This window comes from Mirounga angustirostris, unplaced genomic scaffold (genome assembly GCF_029215605.1).
Source record: "Mirounga angustirostris isolate CCGP_5_RB_7025 unplaced genomic scaffold, mMirAng1.0.hap1 SCAF_12, whole genome shotgun sequence".
Lineage (NCBI taxonomy): Eukaryota > Metazoa > Chordata > Mammalia > Carnivora > Phocidae > Mirounga > Mirounga angustirostris.
Genome location: NW_026991720.1, coordinates 46,282,380 through 46,305,924, shown reverse-complemented (window position 1 = coordinate 46,305,924; position 23,545 = coordinate 46,282,380). Strand labels below are relative to the sequence as shown.

General features: G+C 44.2%; 1 protein-coding gene across 1 annotated transcript in view; it reads left to right on the top strand.

Annotated features, from left to right (window-relative positions):
- Positions 1–23,545, top strand: part of CHN2 (chimerin 2) — a 295,925-nt gene that overhangs the window by 237,182 nt on the left and 35,198 nt on the right. Inside the window, exon 7 of the mRNA XM_045864506.3 lies at positions 19,621–19,698. Coding sequence (XP_045720462.1) covers positions 19,621–19,698 — 78 coding nt within the window. The remainder of the gene's footprint in view (positions 1–19,620; positions 19,699–23,545) is intronic.

Below are 23,545 nucleotides of genomic sequence, written 5' to 3'. Positions count from 1 at the left end.
TGAGCTCAATCAGCCAGCTCCAGGAGCAGAGCCCACCTCACCAAGCAGCCCACAGCAGCAAGTGGGACCTCTGCTGGGACAGCCATGCATACCTGCAGCCCAGGCGGGTTCAGCTCCCCTTCCTCCCCTTCCACGAAGTGGAAGGAACAGTGGATTGGGACTCCAGAAGCCTCGTTCCTCAGTGCTGTTTTGCCACCAACTTGCTTGGCAACCTACGATAGACTCCTCCACTTCTCTGGGCCTCAGTTTCCTCAGCTGTAAGAGGAGAGGGTTCCTCTAATAGCTGCTTACCAGAAACAGTAATTGATCTCATCTCACTGAGTTGTTTCATCTTATGATACTGATTTACTCTAGAATAAATGTGCTGTAGAATAAATTGTTGTCATTCCGTTCTGTTCTCATGTAGAGTAACTAAAATTGTACTACTCCCTCTCTATTCTGGGCCAAAGTAATGCATTGCAAGGAAACTCTATGTTCTAAGCAGTCCATCAAGTATACACTTCCGGGCACCTGGGTGGCTCAGTTGGTTAAGCGACTGCCTTCGGCTCAGGTCATGATCCTGGAGTCCCAGGATCGAGTCTCGCATCGGGCTCCCTGCTCAGCAGGGAGGCTGCTTCTCCCTCTCCCGCTCCCCCCTCTTGTGCTCTTTCTCTCTCTCACTCTCTCTCTCAAATAAATAAATAAAATCTTTAAAAAAAAAGTATACATTTCCCAAGAAGCTGTCTCAGTTTACTTATTCATCTAGTTATTATTCAGAAATATTTATTGAACAGTACACAGACAGACAGTGTACTTAAGGCAGGGATACAGTGATGAGCAAGACAGATATATAGTATTTAGGATCAAACAGTGCCAAAAGAAAAACAGTTACATACAGAATGGTCTAAGCTAAGACAGACACAAAGAAAAGCTTTCTGGAGAAAGTGATGAATAGCCCAGGGGAGGTTGGAAAGATGAATAGGAATTAGCAAGGTGAACAAAGAAGGATGATGTCAGATGGAATGGAGTATATTATGAGGAGGTCCAAGTTTACAGCTGTGGCCCCAGCTTACTGGGATTTTATGCATATACTTATATAAGCTCAAATTTTAAGTTATATGCCTAGCGGAAGAATTTCTTTATTTTCAGACAATAAGGGTTTGTATTCTTAGGACAATGCCAACTATGGAGATTAGTCAAGACTAAGAAATAGGCCTAGAAGGAGAGGAACTTTCAGGTGTGAAATACAGCAGTGATGAATGGCACAGCCCTGCATATGTAAAAATTCCTGGGCTGTAAACACTTTTCTTAGTCTTTGAACTGCCTTGAGTGAGAACAAGAACTGGATCTTATTTTGACTTTGGGTGCCCAGAGCATAGGACAGTGCCTAACACTTAGGAGTGTTCACTTAATGTTGGTTGATTGTTTGATTGACTTGTTGGTTAATTGGTTTTTTTAGTTGGGTGGATGGATGGATGGACAGATGGATGGGAGGATGGAAGGAAGAATGGATCAAAGGATGAATCTGGCTAGACAGGTATATAGGTAGGTGGGTGGGTGGGTGGTTGGATGGGAGAGAGAAGATGTAAAGTGTCTAAAGTGGTGTCTGATACATACTTAGAATAAGTTCTAATTATATATTTCTATTATCTTACAGCATAGAAATGCTTTATTTTCCATATTCACTAAAACACTAAATTCCCACTCATCTAACCTATTTTAATATGTTCTTGGAACAGTGTTTTTCTCAGGATAGAAAAATATACCAATTGTTTCACATTTGTTTTATTTGTACAGAGAAACTAAAATACAGGTGCATTATGCATAAAACTTAACGCCCTAGGTAACACTGCCTGCAACCAGGCAAGCAAGCCCAAAGCAGTGACACCCCTCAAGTTTCCACCAACCCCATATGCACTCCTTCTCCTTAGAGTCTGGTAGTTGTTTTGGGGAGTATTTTGCCAGAATGCAACAGTTTTTGGAAGATACAGGAAAACAGGCAGGAGGGCAGTTTCCTATGGATTCATATTGTTTAAGACATGCCATTTGGGGCTAAGAGACTGTCCTTATCCATCAGGGGGTTTCACAAACAAGATGGGTGGATGCCAGGACTTTGTGTCACGGCCCAGAGATCTTGGGACTTCAGACTAACTGGCACCAGGGAGCTGAGAAGATGTGGAATGCTGGGATTCCGATGACACCCTGGGCTCTGTCCATTGAGACATCACAGCAACTCTTAGGGGCCCACGAGAACCATCATGTGTCCAAGTTCTGCCGGTATACAGACCCGAGAATGAGTGCCCAGCAGTGGTGATGCTTCCTGCCCTGCCTGGAACCGACGTCCCCAAGTGCACTTTAGGTCATCAGCCATCAGCTGTGGCCAGTCATCCTGTGCTTACTCTTCTTCATATTTCCTCATCCATTGGCCCTGAATGACTCATCATGTGGAAGAGAAAGGACATGTGATGACCATCTGTACTCCCAACAATGTCACCCAGGGCCAGTGGGCAAAACCATTGCCAGTCTTCTTATGTCCGCATCATTCAAGGCTTCAGCAGGACCACTAGCTAAGTTGATTTAAAAAAAATTTTTTTTTTATTTATTTATTTGAGACAGAGAGAATGAGAGAGAGAGAGCACATGAGAGGGGGGAGGGTCAGAGGGAGAAGCAGACTCCCTGCAGAGCAGAGAGCCCGATGCGGGACTCGATCCCGGGACTCCAGGATCATGACCTGAGCCGAAGGCAGTTGCTTAACCAACTGAGCCACCCAGGCGCTCAAAACCCCAGTATTTATTGAGAACTCTGCTAAGCTTTAAGCTTACACTGTCCGGTGAATATACTGTTAATTTCTCCCTATATTCTCCTGGGGAACATAAACCTTGCTGTTGACTGCAACGTTTCTTCTTTTTTTTTTTTTTTAAGATTTTATTTATTTATTTGAGACAGAGAGAATGAGAGAGAGAGAGAGAGCACATGAGAGGGGGAGGGTCAGAGGGAGAAGCAGACCCCCCGCCGAGCAGGGAGCCCGATGCGGGACTCGATCCCGGGACTCCAGGATCATGACCTGAGCCGAAGGCAGTCGCTTAACCAACTGAGCCACCCAGGCGCCCGCTAAGTTGATTTACAGAGTAGCTGTTTTTAATAATAATCACAGCTAATCCTAGATTATTAATAATAATCATAGTTGTTAATAATGATCATAATCGTCACCACCAAAATCAACCTTTCCTGAGCCTTTGCTGTGTTTGGAGCACTGCAAACTATCTTCGCTCTCTGTTTGAATCCTCAGAACAGTCCTGAGATTTAGCGTCAAGTATTAGTTTCCCAAACACTAGTACTACTAGATACTCATTGGCCTCACGTGGTTACAACTATGTTTGGAAAATGCTGATACTTCTAAACCGTAATGTAAATTTTAATTCTCTAAGAAAGGGATCTCTGTCGAATTTTTTCAAGCTTTAAACATAGAGCAACTGGAGGTAACATATTATAAGGAATACCAGTCTGAAACTGGAGTGGATGGTATAGAAGGGGGTCAGCACAAGCTATGCTTCGTGTCCTGCGAGTAGTCTAAGAACAACTGGGAAGTAGGTGTAAGTCTAAACCATAACAGCTGGATTTGGTGTGACTGTCTTTGAAAATGGTCACTCATAGTGTACCGAGGGTGGCATGGTGAGTCCTGAGAGTTGCTGAGGGGGTGTTTTTAGAAATGCGCCCCCTGCCCCATAGCACTCCAAAAAGTCTGCCATGTCACAGGAGCAAAGAGCTCCGTCTGCTGCCAACACCCGGTCATAGGTGCAAGGTGAGGAAGTCGGGAGTGAGGACTTCGAGCCCATTCACATGTTCACAGGCTGCCCTGCTGCTGGTCATCGCATTCCCCAGGGGTCCGGAAGGCTCCTTCCTGAGTGCAACGCCAGAGCCCAGGACCAAACTACCAGTCATATTTCCATCCCAGGACCAATATGAGCTCTAATTTCTTCTTCCGTGCTGTTTGCTTTCTGTAAATTCACCTCCTAAAATATACCCTTTATACCACTTTTCCTGTGGATATCAAAATATTTCAAGATACAAGCCTGTTTTTGCAGCATTTACACATCTTCAGTGCCACCTCATACTCCCTCCGCCATATGCCACCGAAGAACTGCCCTTTGTGATCAAAATACTTCCAGCTTATGCTTAGCTCTCTGGTGATTTGGTCAAATTAAAATGACCATATGTTTTTTCATTGTGGTGGGTCAGAAAATGATTTTTTTGCCATACACATAAAGGTAGTTTTAGTTATACTCAGATGTCAACCCTTCCTAAGATTAGGCCTTTCTTTGAAAGCATCGTCTGCATAATCGTTAAAGTTAATTTATTCATTAAATTATATATGCATTCATACATATAAAATGATGCCAGGCATGGATCTGAGCAATTTACAGCTTACAACTTAAATTGCACATTTAATCATCTCTGAGGTACCTACTATTATTATCTACATTTTATGTTTGAGGAAATGAGGCACAAAAAAGTTTAGTGACTTGGCATAAGGTCACCTGGCTGAGAAGGGTTGGAGCAGGAATTTGAACCCAGACAACTTAGCCCCAGAGTCTTCTCAAACTAGGAATTCTTAGCAAACAAAAACCTTTCACCATTTTTAGAGTTTATTTGCCATTTCTATGACCATGGGGTTTGATAAGCACACAGCAACACATTTTCAACTGAAATAGCACATTGCCAATGACCATGTTAGCTTCTTACACACGCTACAGGAGATGGTGACAAACCTTTAGTTATTGATAAAAATAAAAAATGGAGCTGTATTTCATTTTTATTATGGTAAGACTGAAGTAAAAAAAAGTTAAACTAGAAAAATTTTCAGTTACCTCAAAAAGAAGCTCCTCTATCGCAAATCATTATTGATATATTATAAAATCTAGATTCTTGTAGCTATATTATACATATTAAGATGGAATATTCTGGGTCTAAATGAATTTATTTAAAGAAAATCTATGTTATACAACCATAGTTAGTCTTTATTCTTTTGGTTCCTGTTACAAACAATAATATCTATGATAGAAACAGTACTTTTATTTTAAAACTTTTATTGCTCTTGGCTCAAGGTCAAAATCTCTTCAGAGATTTAACCTAAATCATGTGTTTTTATGGAGTAATGTTCTCATGTATTTTGGGAAGATTTTAATTCATATCAGTAAAGGCCATTAAATGCCATGTGTTAGGCTCCATGGAGAGTGAATCCTTCCTTAATACCTGTTAGATGAAGAGTTTTCATTTCCAATAATGTTACTTAACCACTTACTATACACACCTGAGAGTTCTTTAACTATAGCTATGAGATCCACAGAAGACTCTCAAACTTTATATTCATCCAGTTTCTAGTTATGTTTAAAACTTACCTCATTTTTTTCCTAAGGTAAAGACCTCCTTGTACAAAATGAAACTGATGCAAACTGGAAAAAAAAAAATAGTTGTTGTTTCTCTGTAGCAAAAGTTTGCTTTTTTTCTCATTCCAATCATAAAGGTAATATAATTAAAGGAATTTTGAAAGATAAAGAAATACAGACATTGGTCTATTTCCTCACATTGATTTCCATATGCATTTGGATTTTTAAATATATTTGAAAACATAGTACAATTATAATTTTGTATCCTACTTTTTTTACATAGCATATTCCAGCCATGTTATTGTATATTCTTTTTTTTTTTTTTTAAGATTTTATTTATTTGACAGAGAGAGAGAGAGTGAGAGCAGGAACACAAGCAGGGGGAGTGGGAGAGGGAGAAGCAGGCTTCCTGACGAGCAGGGAGCCCAATGTGGGACTCGATCCCAGGACCCTGGGATCATGACCTGAGCCGAAGGCAGACGCTTAATGACTGAGCCACCCAGGCGCCCCTATTACTGTATATTCTTCACACACATCGTTCTTGATTGTTGCTTGAGTGTCATGCTTATTTGGCTATTTCCTAAAGTTAGGCTATGCACAATATATTCCATTTTTAATATTAGAAATAATGCTATGAATGCCATTCTGTATTTAGGTTCATTTCCTTAGGATAGATTCTTAGAAATTGAATTACAGAACCTTAAAGATATTAATATTTTGAAACTCTTGACGCACATGTCCAAATTACTTTCTAAGATGATTTTAACAATGTATGTTGTCTGACAATTTCCTGCCTATATTTGATATGCTTTTTAGTGTGTGTGTGTCTGTGTGTCTGTGTGTCTGTGTCTGTTGGGGGTGGGGGTTTGGCTTGTACAGCCTGGGAGAGCATGGATATGGACCAGATCTGTTGATGCATAGTGGAAAGAGCTTGAACCTGCAGTCCACAGACCTGGATTTTTCTCCTGTTTCTATAACTAACTGGCTGCGTGAATCTGTGCAGCTAACTTGCCATTCTGCTGTTGGTAAAATGGGAAGATTGGACCAGACCAGACGCATTCACTTATTTAGAAACCATTGTTGAGTGCTCTTGATAGTTCTTTTTGCCAAAGAGATTAGAAAATATGGATGCAGAAAATCCTTTCTCAGGACATTACATCCTCCTGGGGGACAAATATGTGGAGGCAGAATCACACAAAATTTAGGAATAGGAACTATGGAGCTGATCCTTCGTTCAACTCTGACTTATTCGTTGTACAAGCTTGAGTAGTGAAAGCCCTCTTGGCTTCGGGTTCCTCATGTATGAAACGGGAATAATACCTATGTCATGAGACAGATTAAATGAGGCAGTGGTTAATGTGCCTGGCACAATATGTACTCCAAAATGGTTAGGACTAGTTTTTTCTATTTTGTTGCTGATGTCCTTCTAATACATTTTGTAAGGTTGAAATGGTGGGGAGCATATTGCTGAGGCATGGCTTCACAGAAACATATCTTGTGTTCAGAGAATGGGTCCCAGATTCTGAGCACTGACACAATGTGGGAATCAGGAAGAGGCCCAGCCTGTGAGGGAGGTCAGAGACACCAGCCACATCCAAGGTGCTTTCTGCTTCTAACAGGGCTGCTGTGGCCACTTCACAGAGGTGGAATGGACACCCCACCTAAAATTTGGTTTGGTGTTGGAACTGAAGATGATGCATGCCCATCAGGAGGATATGAAAAGGGTAATTACTCACATAATGAGGTTCCCTGGGGCAAGCAGGACAGACTCCCCAGCAGGTTTAAAAATGGCTGGAGAGAGTTAGAAGGGACAACTAGCTTAAGGTGTTAGGGTGGCTAGGGGGAGACTTGCATGGTTTTGACCTCACACTGGCCTCAAGGGAGGGGCATGCACGCCTCCTGAATGACTTAAAAGCTGTCAGCAATCAAATACCAAAAATGGAGTTGGACTTTTGAGTATAGGGGATATGGTTTTATGATGGCTGAAGAAATCTCAGTGGCTTTCTTCCTTTCTGAAAAGGGAAAACAAACAGTCTTTCTCTTGATCTCACCTCTCCCCACCCCTTCCTGCTGCTCCCCTGGCTCTCGGTGCTCCCCAGCCCTGGTTCTACAACATGCCACTCCAGTTGCGCTCCTCCCATTCTCTCTCAAAGCTTCTGCAATCAGGTCGCCCCCCATCACTCCTTGGGAACTGCTCCTGTCAAGGTGGTCACTCACTCTCATGGTGCCAAATCCTGTCGTTCTTTCTTCGTCCCCATTATACCTGGCCTATCAACAGCATTAGATATAATTGATCATCTCTCCAGTCAGCTTCCAGAATATCAAATTTGCCTTCTCTTTCTCTTTGGCCAGTTCCTTCTGAATTTCCTAACCTCATAATAGTTGAAGTGCCCCAGGGCTGGGTCCTGGGGCCTCTGCTGTTCTCTGTGTCCACTACTCCCTTGCTGTAAATCCATCTCCCCATGATAACTCCCAGGGGTACGTCTCCAGCATCTATCTCTCCCAGAAGCTCCATATTTCTTTTCCTTTTTAAAAGATTTTATTTATTTATTTTTAGAGAGAGAGAGCAGGGGGAGGGGCAGAGGGGGAAGGAGAAGGACAAGCAGACTCCGCTCTGAGCGCAGAGCCAGACATGGGCTCAATCTACAACCCTGAGATCAAGACCTGAACTGAAACCAAGAGTCAGAGGCTTAATGGATTGAGCCACCCAGGCGCTCCTGGAACTCCCAAGTTTCCATGTCCAGCTGCCTACTCCATATTAAACACAGCAAATGGAGTTTTCCTGACTTTCTCCCTTACTCTTGCCCCTTTTGTGATCTTCTTTCTCTCATTTATTTTTTTTAAAGATTTATTTATTTATTTTAGAGAGAGAGAAGTGCACTCGAGTGAGTGGGGGGAGGGGCAGAGGGAGAGAATCCCCAAGAGGACTCCCCGCTGGGCGCAGAGACTGATCCCACATTAGATCATGACCCTAGCCAAAACCAAGAGTCAGATGCGCCACTGGCTGAGCCACCCAGGTGCCCCCTTCATCCTCTCATTTCATGGAAACTTTATTTAGTTGCTCAGGCCCCAAACTATGTCGTTATCCTGGAGTCCTCTTTTTGTCTTATACCTCATATCCAACCTGTCAGCTAATCCTATGAACTCTGCCTTGAGAAAATATCCAGAATCCGACCACCACTCACCACCTCCACCACTCCTTCCCTGGTCCTAACCACTGTCTTCCCTTCACCTGGATTTCGGCAATAGCTTCCTAGCTGGCCTCGCTGCTTCCTCCTTCACCCTCCTATGGTCCTCAACACAGCGGGCAGAGCAATGCTTTTAAAAGTAATTCAGATCATACCACAAATCCACTCAAGGCTCTGCAGTGGCTACTCACATCACTCCGAGTGAAAGTGGGAGTCCTTACACTCTCCTGCAAGGCTCTGGGTATCTCGCCTCATCTCCTAGTACACACTACTCTAGCCACTCTTCATCTTTGTTATTTCCTGAACATGCCAACCTCACTCCTGTTTCAGGGCCTTTGCATCTCCCGTACCTTCTGCCTGGAAGGCTCTTCCTCCAGATATCAGCATGGCTCACCCTGTCACCTCCTGCCAGTCTTCTCCCAAATGTCACCTTTTCAGTGAGCCTCTCCTGACCATCCTGCTTTAAGTTGCACCCTCCTTTTCTAGTCTATATTCTCACTTTATTTTTCTTCATAGCACTTATCCCTTCCTAGAATAATCTATAATGCCCTTATTAGTTTTGTTTATGTCTGCTCTCCAAGAGAGCGGAGATTTTTGTCAGTTGTTCACTCCTCTATCCCACTGATGTGAAACAGGGTCTGATATATAATCAGTGTTTAATAATTGTGGAAGAAGGAAGGAAGGGAGGGAGGGAGGGAGGGAGGAAGGAAGGAAGGAAGGAAGGAAGGAAGGAAGGAAGGAAGGAAGGAAACAACTATGAAACATTCCAAGAACAATTATATTGCATTAAAACAGAGCTGAGGTCAAAGTGGATGTGGTCATTTCACACCGAGCTTTCCCTCTGGAACACCGGAGCCTACACATCAGTATGACAGTCTGTCTTCCCAGAACAGGCAGTGACTGGTAGAAGTGTCCGCATGACCACACATACTCTGGCATTCCATCTGGGAAGGAGCTACGGGGTTATATACTTGACATAAGGCTGGCCAACATACAAATTCGAGGACCAATTGTAGAATATGGAGATCCCGGTCACCCCTCATACAGAAGACCAGAAATAAACTGAGATTCACATTCGGAATTTGCAGGCATCCGTATTTCAGAAGCGCTGGGTTCATAAATAGCCCCAGGAGCTCTACTGGGCGGTATCAGCCACACAGCTGTGAATGGCGTCAGAGACTGTTCTGTTTGGGTGATTGCTCACTGTAAGAGCCCAGTAGGGGATTTGAGCTATGTTTAGTGAAATTTTGAAAAGCCATTTAATCGGGGTCTTCATCCTTCGCAACATAGGAGAGTTTGCATGCAGAAAACAGCCGGGCAGTTCGATTTTTTTTTCTTTCGACAAAGGTGCGCCTTACCCAGGAACTTGGTGGGAAGGCAGCTTGAGGCTCTGTTTGGCACATTCTGCTCTGCAGATTGCCAGGCTGCAGTAGGACGAGGAAATGTAATTCAGCAAACCTATAGCCTCTGTCGGCAATTTCTCAGGCTCCGCTGAGTGAGCGACAGCGGCGGGGAGAGGGTAAGAGAGTACACTTGGGTCCTACTGTACAGCTGGGCGCCATAAGCCAGAAATTGAGCATCTTTGACTTTTGTAATAAAACCCATAAGGCAATCATTTTGGGCACCTACTTCTTTGGCCCGGAGTGGGAAGGTACGGGACAGCAAGGAAATACAAAGGAAAGGAAAGGAATATGGTGTATGAGAAGAGGAGGCAAATCGCTGCTGGGAACTTTGTAATAGCAGCTTCTCCCTTGAAATATGTACTGTTTCTCTGGGCTTTAGTTTTACAAAAGGTTACCTAAAATATTCTAAAGCAATTTTAAGGCACGTGATTCAACAAATGCTCCATTCCCTCACAAATAACCCTGCCAGACCATCTTTAAACTTGGCATTTAAGAAATCTAAGAGTCTTGAAGTTCTTGTGTAAGCAAATGGATGACGACACTGATGTATAGCTCTCTTTTTCCCTCTTTTTAAAACTGCGCAAGAACAAAGCAACAAGAGCTACGTGCTGAAATATGTGAGATGCTTGACACAACCAAGTCTCTCTCTTAACACACAGGATTTTTGGTGCCTGTGAGAAACATCAGCAATTAGCCAAAACCGTTGACCTCCGCCCCCATTAAACAGCCGGAGAAGTGATGCAGGAAGAAGGGCAATGGTAACTTTACACACTCAGTCAGCCCCATAAGATCCGATTATTTCTTTGCTTCCAAACAAGGTGCTTGGGTCCATTTTAGAGACCCCACAGGCCCTTCAGGTTGGGGTGAACGCTGACTGCTGTGGATGAAGGGAAATGAGTCGTAAAAGGCAGCGAGACTGGTCCTTCAGCCCTTTCGTGTCTCTTGGATCGAGAGTAGCCTTCTGTCCCTGGAGAACAATTGGAGTGGCAGCCGGGCATGTTGTGCCATCAGAAAGAAAGGCCCCTTCTCCTTGGAGCAGAGCGCAGCAGTTTTGGAGGTCACGGGCAGTTTTAGGAGTCATCCAGGGCGGCCGTCAATCCCCGATGCTTTGATGGACTCAGACGAAGCCAGAATTCTGCAGCTCTGACCCGCACCTGCACGTGGGCAGGAGAGAGGGCAGGGTCCCACCCCGCTCCCTCTCCTTTCTTTAGCAGTCATGGGGATGAGCTTGCAAGTCAGCCGCACCCTTGTGTTGTCTTCCTCCTCTTTCGGGCCTACAAACCACAAGCAGAGAATATAGCAAACAGTACCAGAGCAGTTCTTAGGAGGAGCAAGGACGATTTATCTGGCACTGGTAGTGTTCAGAGTGCATGGGAACAATTAGGCTAGGCTTAGTGGCATTAATAAAAGAAAACCATCCCTTTGATTATCATTCAGGAATTTGGGCTTATTTCACTTAAAATTTCTGGTTTTTTCACTTGCCAACAGGAATAGAGATATAGGATGCCACAGCAGAAATCGTCATGCCTGCCTCATATCCATCCACCAATCCCATATATGTATATGTGTGTGTGTGTGTGTATATATACTATACACATGTGTGCATGTCTATATTTTTATATTTTTCATTTTGTGCTGACCAAATGCCTGCAGCATTTTACTGAGTGTCTCTGGGCAAGATTTAATGTCTTGTGGCTTTGCGGAAATAACATGCAGCCCAGACTCATCAGCCAACTCCAGAAGCCCAGGCATATGTCTGGGAAGTAAACGGAGGATCTAAGAAAAATACGAGAACACAATGACTCTTTGTAAAATTGTGAGTCATTCTGAGGGAAGGCAAGGAAAGTAGAAAGACTGCAAAAATGGTGGGTATTTATTTTCGTGCGACGGAACTTTCGTGAGTGCCAAGCTAGCGTTGGTCCCATGCTAATCACTGGAGACGTGTTCATAGAAGGACTTTGGGGAGCGCCCCATTGTAAAAGTTTCTGAGGAGCCCCTAGGCACTGAGAGGAGAGCTGAATCCTTGTGTCAGTGAGTCATTAGCAGCCACCACTGCTGATCGGCTACCACTCAAGTGTCAGGGATTCCCATGGGAAGAAAATCAAGACACTGGATTCTGTTCCCCTGCACATGCCTGTTAGGACCTCAGTTTCCTTAACTGTAAAGTGAGAATAATGACACCCACTCTACCTTCTTCATAGAGGAAAGATAAAATATAACGTACCCCGCAAATATATGATGCTACTCTTAATATTATTCCAGTGCCAAACCTGGTTGTGTCCCTTAGGGCCTGACCCTGCGGGTTCTCCCTATTTCCAGGGCCCCAACCAGTGACACGAGAGATCTGACAGCTTCATCAAAAGGAAACCCAAAGTGCATGGCCTCTGGATTTTATATCCGGGATTCACAAGCGTAAATTGACTAGATAAATAGGTAGTGATGATGAGAAGCCTCTACAGTGGTCCTTTGACCTCAAGATACTTTATAGCCACGGACATTCATTCATTCATCCCTTCAGCAAAATTTAGCGAGAGCCTGCTTTATGCCAACTTGGTGCCTGGTGCGAGGTATGACCCTGGGCTCTTATCTGTGCTGAGAGCACACACAGCACCTGACGTCCTAAAGCTCGCAGTCTAGAAGGGGTCATGGACAATAATCTTAAAAGCATACCAATTATTTATGGTTATAAATTCTCAAGCTGACAGGAGGGAAGGGATGGGAGGCAAGGCTGGAGAGGTGGCAGGAGCCTACACAGGCCCCTGTAGGCCATGGTATGGAGTTTTGCTTTTAGCTTAAGAATGGAGGTTTTAAGTACCACAGTGGGAAGTGGGGGGGGGGGGGGTGGCATAGAACCATGATCACATTTTGTGTTTGAAGAGGTATCGATTCCTTTGTGGGAGGGGAGGGTGTTCCATAGCATTTAGCCCTTGGATACCTCCGTCTTCTCTAACAGTTCCCCTGGATTGAAGCACTTGAGATTAGTACAGCAGCTTTCAATGCCAGGACTGTATTAGAATCTGCTGGAGGATTTTTTTTTAAAGTTTGGGGTCCGTCCCCAGAAATTTGGATTTAATTGGTCATAGATGGAGCTTGAGCGTGGCTTTTGTTTGCTCCCAGGTGATTCTAAATATCATCAAGGTTGAGACCCATAGATTCAGTGGAAAGCACAAACCGGGTCCTTAAAGTGTGGAACCAATATCAGCATCACCTGGAAACCTGTTAAGAGATGCAGATTCTTAGGCATGATCTCCCACTGACTGACCCAGAAATGCTGGGGCTCGGGCCCTGCAGTCTGTGTTCGCACAAGCCTTCTGGGGGTTCCGAGGCTGGCCTCAGTGTGAGAAGCACCAGCTGTGCAGAAGTGTCCCAGGCAAGAGAACCCGGAGCTTGGATCTGATTCTAGGACTAATTGTAGAACAGCTCTGTGACAGGGTGGGAGTGGAGGGGGCACGAAGCATGAACTTCTCTGACCTTCAGTTCTCACCTGTAAGAATAGCAGGCAGGACTGGATGAGCTCAAAGGTGGTCTATGATGTTAAGGATTTATTATCTAGGCACACTAAACCCAACAAAGTTTTTATAATGTACTTTTACAAACTCCACATTTTTGTATGAATGAAATAGAAAGTAACCATTGTAGGAAACTCAGAAAGTACAGAAAAGAAGAAAGAAGAAAATAAATGTCAATTACAATTACTTCACACAGAGATGACCACATAAGCATATCTCCAACAGTTTGGTGTGCTGGAGATGTTCTGGTGGGTTTTCTTCTGATATTTTCTGTGTCATCTAATTAACAAAAGTGGGAATCATACTATATATGGTTCAAGAGCCTACTTCTTACCGAACATTATTATATCAGGAACATATACCTTCATCATTAAAAGTTATTTTAATCATCTTTGTTAATTTATGTAATAATCCATTACATGTTTACACCATAATTTAACCTCGCCCCTCTCCTGGATGTGTAAGCCTTTTCTCATTTCTTAATATTATTGTTACGATGAATATCTCTTTATGTATCTTTTCTATCTAATTCGTCTGAAGATCTTTCTTTCTTTTTTTTTTTTTAAGAGAGAGAGGGCAGGGGAGGGGCAGAGGGAGAGGGAGAGAGAGAGAATCTTAAGCAGACTTCACACCCAGCATGGAGCCTGACTCGGGGCTCGATCTTATGACCTGAAGCCATGACCTGAGCCAAAATCAGGAGCCAGATGCTTAACTGACTGAGCCACCCAGGCGCCCCATGTCTGAAAACCTTCTTAAGAGAATCCTAGAAATAGAAGCATTGGATCAATGCACATGAGACATTTGGTACATTGCCAACTTTGTTCCCCAGCCACGAGCTACCTCCTCCAAACACCAGCCATCTATCCGAGAGCTCTGGCCAGCATGAGTAGCACTGATTTTCATTTCCTACACTACCACGAGCAACAGCTGCAGGGTAGTATTTGTAGCCAGGGTATATAGCTCAGGCTGTCACCCCCTAAGGGGGACTCGTACTCAAGGGACAGAGAAGCAAGAGGGGCCCCAGGAACACAAGAGCTGGGGCTGACATAGTGGAGAGAGACTCTTTAGGGACGGATTAAATGCAGAGTGGAATTTCCTTGAAGTCTGTGGAAGAATGTCAGGTTGATGATAAATCACCTTTTCTAGAAATTGATACTAATAAGGCAGAAGGTCATGGTCCCCAGAGGTGGGGCTGCCTGAGCCAGGTGAAGAGGGGCCCTTGGCTGGATGAACTTCTGAGGTCCCCGCTGGGCTTATGATGCTAGGTGACTAAAGTCAGCACAGAGGGAAGGGTATTCCTCTTTCTCCCACTGTCCCTCTCTCCTGGGCACTTTACATGCACACCAGCCCCCCAGTGGGCTTCAGTCTTCCCACATCTGTCTGCCCCCTGACCCACCCTCGCCCCCCTTGGCTTCATCTGACAACCTTCCATGGCCTTCTTGTTACCTGATTCTTTCATGGATTCAGGATCCTCCTCATAGAAAGAAGGACAGTGAGAGGCCATAAAAAAATAGAATCCAAACCCTTATTTATAAAAAGGAAAAAGGATGTGGTGAGCTTATTTCACTATTTATTTATAGCCCCACCTACTTCCAAAAGTGTCTTAAGTAGCACGTGCTTTGGAAGAGGTCTCAGGGAAAACAAAAGTCTCCTCTTTAAAAAACAGACCAGGGAATCTGGGAGTTGCTAATGGTTAATAGCAGGGAAGAGAGTAATTGGGGCCTTTAACCCCTGGATATTTTTTAATGTGGACATTATTTGAATGAGGCCATTTCCAGGGTGATTAAAAGCATAGATTTACTGTATATCCAAAAGAACTGAAAATAGGTGTTCAAACAGAAACTTGTTAGCACTACTCACAATAGCCAAAAGGTGAAAACAGTGCAAGTGTATATCAACAAAATGGATTATGTCCATACGATGGATTATTATTCAGCAATAAAAATCAGTGAAGTAGTGAGACATGCTATAGCACGGATGAACCTGGAAAACATTTTCCTAAGTGAAAGAAACCCGTCACAAAAGGCCAGATATTTATGATTCCATTTATATGAAATATTCAGACCCGGGAAATCCATGGAGAGAGCAGAGTAGTGGCTGCCAGGGACCAGAAGGGGAGGGGGATGAGGAGGGACTGCTTACTGAGTATGGGGTCTCATTGTGGGTGATGGGAATGTTCTGGATAGTAGTAATGATTGCAGAGCATTGTGAATGTACCTAATGCCACTGAATTGCTGAGTGTTACACTTTAAAATGGTTCCAATGGTAAATTTTGTGTTATGTGTATTTAATCACAATCAAAAATAAACTTGTTCTTAGCAAAACAAAAACAAAAAAACATAGACCTAGTTAGTTGTACCTGTGTTCTAATCTCAGCTCTACCACTTACCAGCTGTGTGACCTTGGGCAACTCACACTCTCAGTTCCCATTTCCTCATGTGTAAAGCGGGGATAATTATAACAGTACCTACCTTATAAATCGTAAATGAGTCAATGTATGTAAAGTACTTAGTATAATACATGGCACACAGGAAGCATGCTGTAAAGATTTGTGTTATTAATCTAACCCAGGTAGGGGCACCTGGGTGGCTCAGTCGTTAAGCGTCTGCCTTCGGCTCAGGTCATGATCCCAGGGTCCTGGGATCGAGCCCCGCATCAGGCTTCCTCCTCAGCAGGAAGCCTGCTTCTCCCTCTCCCACTCCCCCTGCTTGTGTTCCCTCTCTCGCTATCTCTCTCTCTGTCAAATAAATAAATAAAATCTTTAAAAAAAAAAAATCTAACCCAGGTATTCTCTACTATGGGCAGTTTTGCCCCAGAGGAGAAACTTGGCAATGTCTGGAAAGATTTTTTATTACTACAGTTGGGGCATCAATGAGTAGAGGCAGGGGACACCACTAAATATCCTACCATGCACAGGACAGCCTCCACGACAAAGAATCATCTGGTCCCAAATGTCAGTAGTTCCAAGGTTGAGAATCCCTGATTGAAACAGAGCAGGTAGGGAAAGTTGCTTCCTCTAATGAATGTGTAGACAAAAATAGGTCAGACAGAAATTTTAGTTAGAAAGGACAAAGTATCAAATGTCCACCGTGTATAGAGAACACACATCAGTCATTGTGGGGGATATAGAAGAAACCAAGGTGCTGTCCTTGAGATACTTGGGTAAAGAAGAACTCTGTGTGATGGAGTTCTTTAAGAGGGAAATTTTACCAAGAGATGTTTGTAATCATTTTTCCTGTAGTAAGAGGGTGATCTGGGGTCATCCACTACTCACAGTAATGCTCACTCAAATGCAGCCCTTCTGGTTCCTTGTCAAGATGCATCTTGAGTGACCAGCGTGTGGTTCCTTCACGTGTCTGAATGTGTCTTGTGTCTGGATAAATTCTATGGGACAAATATCTGAAAAAAGAAACCACTGTCACAAATAGAAGTAAAAATTACTTGTTACAAGTAAAGGCACAGACAAAAGAGAAAACATTAGATTTCCTTGTCTTCAACCACCCATATACCAAAAGGAAAAGGAGACCCTTTTTGCCCACTTTTGTTTAAAGAGTTTTGTCATTAGATTCTAAAACCATACATCCATATAATTAGCCTAGTTTAGTTCACAGAGTCCATTTTACACAGAATGGCTCACCATCAAAAGGTCTCTATGGACCGGCTAGCAGTGAAGGCTTGGGAAGGGACCCTATTCCTTCTCTCTGTCTTTCTGCCTTTAGGCTAAGGATTACAAGCCTTTCAAAGATACACCATGCTTCCACTCAACCCCTGTGAGTGGCAGATGTCCTTTATGATTGAGCAATGGGAAGGAGGAGTCTGGTGGGGCCCATCAGGAAGGCACATCCTTGGAGGTTTTGGTCCTTGGAAGCTAACGTATGGTGATGGGGGCTCAAAGGATGGGCAGGAGACCCTACCCTATAAGTCACCTTTGCACAGTTTCCTCCGCAATGCTCGCTTCCCATAGGTACAGCTACTTCTGGCAACTTAAATTTATTCAGTGCCTACTATGGCAAGGAATTTTATTAGATACTCATGAAGGGAAAACAGAGGTGAATTAGACATAGAGCCTGTCACAGTGACTTCTCAATAGGGCAGGGACAGGTATAAATCACTCTAATATAAGATAGAAAGGGACAAGTGCAATCAGAAAATGCATGTGTGAAGATACTGTGGGGCAAGAATGGGAAGAGGGGGCAGACCTGGCCAGTATTTCACATAAAGCAGGACGCAACAGCAGGCTATGGCACCACCTCGGCTTACTTGGTGTTGAGGAACACGGGTGCTGGGTGCAGATATTTGGGGTTCAAGTCCTGGGCTGTGCCACTTAAGCCAATGGGCTGTCCTTAGGCAGATTGCCTCACCTCTCGGTGCCTCAATCTCTTCATCCAAAAAAATGGGAGTAAATGTGTTTCTCATACACATGAGCTGAAAAGTAAATGCATTAAACATATTCTGAATGTCATCTGGCACAACATAAAATGATTGTGCTTAACAGTTCAGTATAAAAACTGGCTCTTAGGGGAGACTGGGTGGCTCAGTCGGTTAAGCATCGGATTCTTGGTTTCGGCTCAGGTCATGGTCTCAAGGTCATGAGATGCAGCCCCACATCGGGCTCTGTGGAGGGTGTGGTGTCTGCTTAAGATACTCTCTCACCCTCTCCCTCTGACCCCTCCTGGCTCCCCCTCTCAAAAAAAGGGAGGAAAAAAAATGGCTCTTATTATCACCAAAGGTAACAAGGATGATCTGCAAGGATGCACTTCTGAACCAAGGTGGAATGATGGTAATTGTCAGGAATAAAAAATTCTACAGGCAAACACCAACCTTGCATTATTCTTTACAAAGCTGCTTACAGGGGCTGGAATGTGGGGCCCTGTCTCAGTAGAAGCCAGGATGGCACCCGTGGACTGTGCCTCCACATAATGGTCCCGCTATCGACACCCTCCTCGTTTTCTAGTTCCAACAGCATTGCTTTTATTGTCTGGCATTAGCTGCATTAACCCTTTTCAGCAGATCAGGAGTAGTCCCAAGACTGCTACAGTGAAGAGACTTGGGACCAAAAACTTTGGTCTCAAGGGAGACCATCAAACAGATGATGCTTTTAAGAACATGGGGAGAATCGGGCTTGGCCGCTAACAGAATGAACATTGCAGATGTCATATTTAAAATAAAGGCAACTTCGATGTTTTGGTTTTAGTTAAGGAACATTGTCTTGTCTATGTGTGTGCGGGGATTGTTGAGAGTTGGAGGGGAGAAGAGAGACTGGAGAGTGTCTTGGAGCAAGACATCCTCCTCTTATGTTGAAACTCTGCCTACAAAACTCAGAGCTAAAATGCTGTGCTCTTTTTCTGAGCCCCATTCAGTGTTCAGACTGCTCTAATTTAATGCATGCATAAGAATAAAAATTAAGCTTCAAGAGCTAGGGCAGATTTTTTTTTTTTTTTTTTTTTAAAGAGAGGCAGGCTTTATCCCTGTGAGATTAAACAATCATCAGGGTCTAAAGGTTTAATCCGCTTGAGTTCAGCCCAGGATGGGGTTCAGAGCCCCAAAATAATTGGATGCAGCCCCAGGCTTTGAACATCAGAACTAGTTGGTGTGTGTGTGTGTGTGTGTGTGTGTGTGTGTGTGTGTGTGTGAAATGTGCAAGCAAGCACGCACGAGAGGTCTCTCCCGTGGCAGGAGGAATAAAGCTGCCTGCCCCGCCACCTCCACCGCGTCCTCAGCTTGTGGGGATTGCTGTGCACATGAATGTGTGCTATTGTTCCAGGCACACGTCGGCCTGGAGAAATAGCACAAAACAGCCCGTCCCTATTCAGAGGCAGAGCCCCCTCCATCACTCAGACCAGCCCTCCCAGGTCACATGCCGGAGGCCTCCGCAGACAGGACGCAGCTGCCTCGGATCTGCAGCCTAACATTAGCCGCGGTTCGCAAAACCTGACAGCACCGAGCCTTCACAGGGGCCACTAGAAAGATGTGGGGTCCGGGCACTATGTTCTCCGAGGAACGCTGGCTGGAAAATGAGAAAAAGTGTGCCGTGGTTCGGAAGCCTAAGCCAGGCCGGAAGCGCCAGGAGCTGCTGGCCGTGGCCTTGGGGGTGAAGGTGGGAGTCAGAGGTGGTTTTCTGTGGCCCCCTCTCAAACTCTTTGCCTGTTCACAGATCTCATCCCTGGTCCGAAGGGCCGCCCTCACGCACAACGACAACCACTTCAACTACGAGAAGACCCACAACTTTAAGGTAAGCAAGCCTCTGCGCTCTTTCTTCTGTTCTTAAGGGGCAGGTGACGGTTTCCTTCTTGTCTTTGACTGTGAAGTCATGAGACAGCAAATTCCTTGGCTTCCACATCTAGCTACGTGCATCATGCACGTAACACTGTTGCTTTGTGTCAAACTGGAGACCTCAGACGGCAGTTGGCTTGCTGCTGACACCTAGAAACACCTCTGTGTGTGTTCACTTAGTTCCGGAGCCCTGGGCCTGTTTCCTCTTCGTATCGCTCGTCCAGCGAACGAACAGCAGAGCGTGCCCGTCCCCGGCAGGGAGAGATCTTCTGGGGGAACGTCGAGCAGTACTTTTCCACGCAGAGTAGCTGTAAAAAATATTGCTGTCTCTGAGCAACAGATAACAGTTGCCCATTTCACAGTCTGTGTTTCGTCTTTGTTTTCAGGGATGCTAACGCCTTTGGTTTATGTGTAGACAGCTGTGAAAGCAAATGATGACAGGAGATACCATCCAGAAGATTTGTGTGCGCTGCGGGTACAGGGGGGCACCGCGACAGCCTTGAGGCTGCTCCCCAGACCAAGCAAAAAGATGCAGAAAGCCGGAGGGAGCTTTAGTGGCGATTGCCATGTGTGTTGAAAAACTAGAAACACTGCTGTCTTCATTTCGGACCAGCACTTGTAAAAACGGCCTGCCATCAGAAATCATGGCCTATTTCCTTTGACCTAACGTGTATTTCAAGAAGGGCCGGAGGAGATTCTGATGCCAAATTGCCCGGCCAGGGATGCTGTTGAGTGGAGGCGAGATAAGATGGAGTTTGAGGTTTTACCCCAACAAATGGGCTGACAATTTGGAGAGAGTGGAGATGAAAGGATCCAGGGAGAAAAGAAGAGGCAGGGGCAGCAAATTGTGAATTGCCTTTTTTTTTTTAAACTCCCTTCCTTTAGTACCAGTAACCCGAGTAACTGTTGGAACTAGAAAGCCCTTTGTCAGAGGTGACCAGGGAAACCTCTTTTATTCTGTCGTTTTCCAGTTCTTCATGAAGGACAAACATGTGTCTATTAACTATACATTCGTGTCAGTTCGGTCTGTTTGCCCTGCTGCTGGTTTTAGAAAGCGAGCAGCTCGAGCATTTGCATGCTATAATTGAGCCGAGGAATGGAATTATCCAGCCCTCCATATTTAGCATGAGGATGAAGAATTGCATTATATAGATCCTCATCAATGCCAGGGCTCTTGATATTTCTCCCATTGCTGAAGAGGGACAGGTCTGATTGGCAGCACAGAAAGCCTTTATGCTTTTTCTCTTTTCTGTTTTCTGTATGTACCCTTATTAATTTTTTTTGCCTTAAGAAAGTATTTTTCTGACTTTGCGTGGAAATCCTGATTCTTTGCATCCTGTGGATGCACCACCATGGATTGGGAGGAGGGATCTTCTTGGACTTGCAAATTCTCGTCCTTCCTCTTGAAAATTCCAACTCTTCCGGCTTTAAGATGCAATTGGAATTATGCCCTTCCTGAGATATGTATTTGCATGGGGATAGCTTCTCCCTCTGTATACTGTGTCTGAGCTTGTGTGCAAAACACGCAAGCATATTCAGTTGACTGCCACTTCCAAAACTGACTTCAGTTTTTTAATCTCAGATCTCTGAAGGGGAAACAAAGACATTTGAAACAAAAAGATAATTAAAACTAATTTTCTTAAATAGTGCTGTTGCTAACACGATCTGTATTAATTATTTATCACTGGGATCCATCAACAGCTTTTTCAATGTTTGCTTGAAAAGTCGGTATCTATTTGGTGTGATCTCTTCTAACATAGCTATCGAGAGAAGAAAAGGCAGAGAGCAGACACGGTGTTAGAGGAAAATATATAAGCCAGACAGAGCATTTCTCTTCCGAGTTTTAAATAGACGTCTTTGAGACATAGCAGACCCTTGAGTCTCTGTGTCCCTTGATTGTGGCTTTCAATGGTACTGCTCGTGCCACTGTCCTTAAGAATGAGTGGCAGGGCCAGGAGGGGGTGGTTCCCTCTGTCACTCCTCGCCCCTGCCACCCTCATTCAGCCCTCTCCCCACCCCCAACTCATTTTAAGTGGGAGTTTTGCGTGGTCTTTAGAGGAATCCTCTAAAAGCTGGTCAGTGCTATAAATAGAGCAGTGGGTTTTTAGTAACACACCACTGAATTAACCAAACAAAGAAAACTCTTATCAAAGGCCCCCTGCCATCTGCTTGGAATTAGTGTAAAATTAAGACCTAAACCACAAATTTTTTCTTTATGCTGACATCTAATAGGCTTTATTCAGAAACTCTCTTGATTTGTAATTCGGGTTTGAGAGTACTATGTATGGCATAAAGTAAGTGTTCATTAAAAAGAACAAATAATCACATTTTCACGATTATCAGCAAATAAGCCTCGCTAAGCCCAGTCTGCATTCTTGCCTAAGGGCTCCTATGAGAGATTCCAATCTGTCAGCAGATCTAAACGCCTCACCCCACAATAAGATTTTCTGCCCGGTTGAGGACTACTTCCCCAGGTAAAAAGCCTTTTCCTGGCTCTCCCCAGGAGCTTCATCAAGAGGAACAAATAGAAACTCCCACCCCTATACAGGTTGAGAACTTACACTCCATTCTTCCAGAAAGCTCTCCCCAGCACTATGCCTGAGTGTCTACCTACTGTCCTTGTTTTCTCAACAAAGCATATCTAGGAAAATGAAAAGACAAAAGTTAGCTCTGGGAACAAGAACTTTTGGAAGCCAATTAAATTTATGCTTCATCTCATGCAATAATTGTGTACTTTTCAACACTATGCAGATGCAGCTACTGCTCATTTGAATCCTAAATTCTCTGGGATTACTTGCACACACTGGGAATCAGGAGGTATTTGTTGAAGAAATTATGGAATTGACAGGATCCTCTCTGAAAGGAAAACTCTTTGATACACAGAAAAAAAATTCCTTTATTTAACTCATTTTACATCTGCATCTGTTTATCTAGTTGACTGAAAGAGACACTCTCATGTAGGTAGAAGAGCTCTCTTTGAGATGGTCTACCTTAATAACACCTTGTGGCTAAGCTTCAAAATCTTCAGGCTAATGAACTCCAGAGCCCCAACAATCTGGGTAACTGTCCTTCCTTCCTTCCCCACTTTGCGCAGTGATAACATAGCGGTGGCTGGCTTGGTCCTCCTAGCTACAACTTGACCTTTGGTGAGCAGCTTAGTTCTTGCAGCCTCAGTTTCCTTATCTGTAGAATGGGAGTGTTGTAAGGCTTAAGGAATACATGTAAATCGCTTATGGTCTGTGGCACCCAGTAAGGTTAGCTTCGATTATTATTTTGCTATTCATCTTTTTGTCTCTCTCTCAGCTTGTGCTTTTGTGTTTAGCCTTCTGTGTCTCCATATTTATTTTCTACCCTTACTTCTTCATGCTCCTCCTTCTTTTTGCTATCATCTGTTTCTTCCTCTCTCATTAACCACATGCGGTAGAAAAATGCAAGAGTGTTTTGGGCAATGCCAATGACATGAGCAAAAACTTGGAGTCAGAAATGAGCCAGAAGTGAACAGGATGCAGGGAGGAGACCATCGAGGAAAGAGGTACTCACTTCACGTGTGGGGTAGGCCAGATGGAAGCAGATTGATGACCCTAGCATTTTCTCTGCTCAGCCCACTCGGGAGCTCAGTCCTCCCAGTGTGCATGTGCATGCATGTACATCACTTCCTCCTTCTACTCAATTCTCTCCCTCTACCCAGGCCTTGCAGGACACTCCTCTTTCCTTATATGGATTATGGATGGAGAGCAGAGCTCCAGAAAGTTCTAAAAGTTGAAGAGCAAACCACTTGACCCCCACCTTACCCCATGTTCCCCATC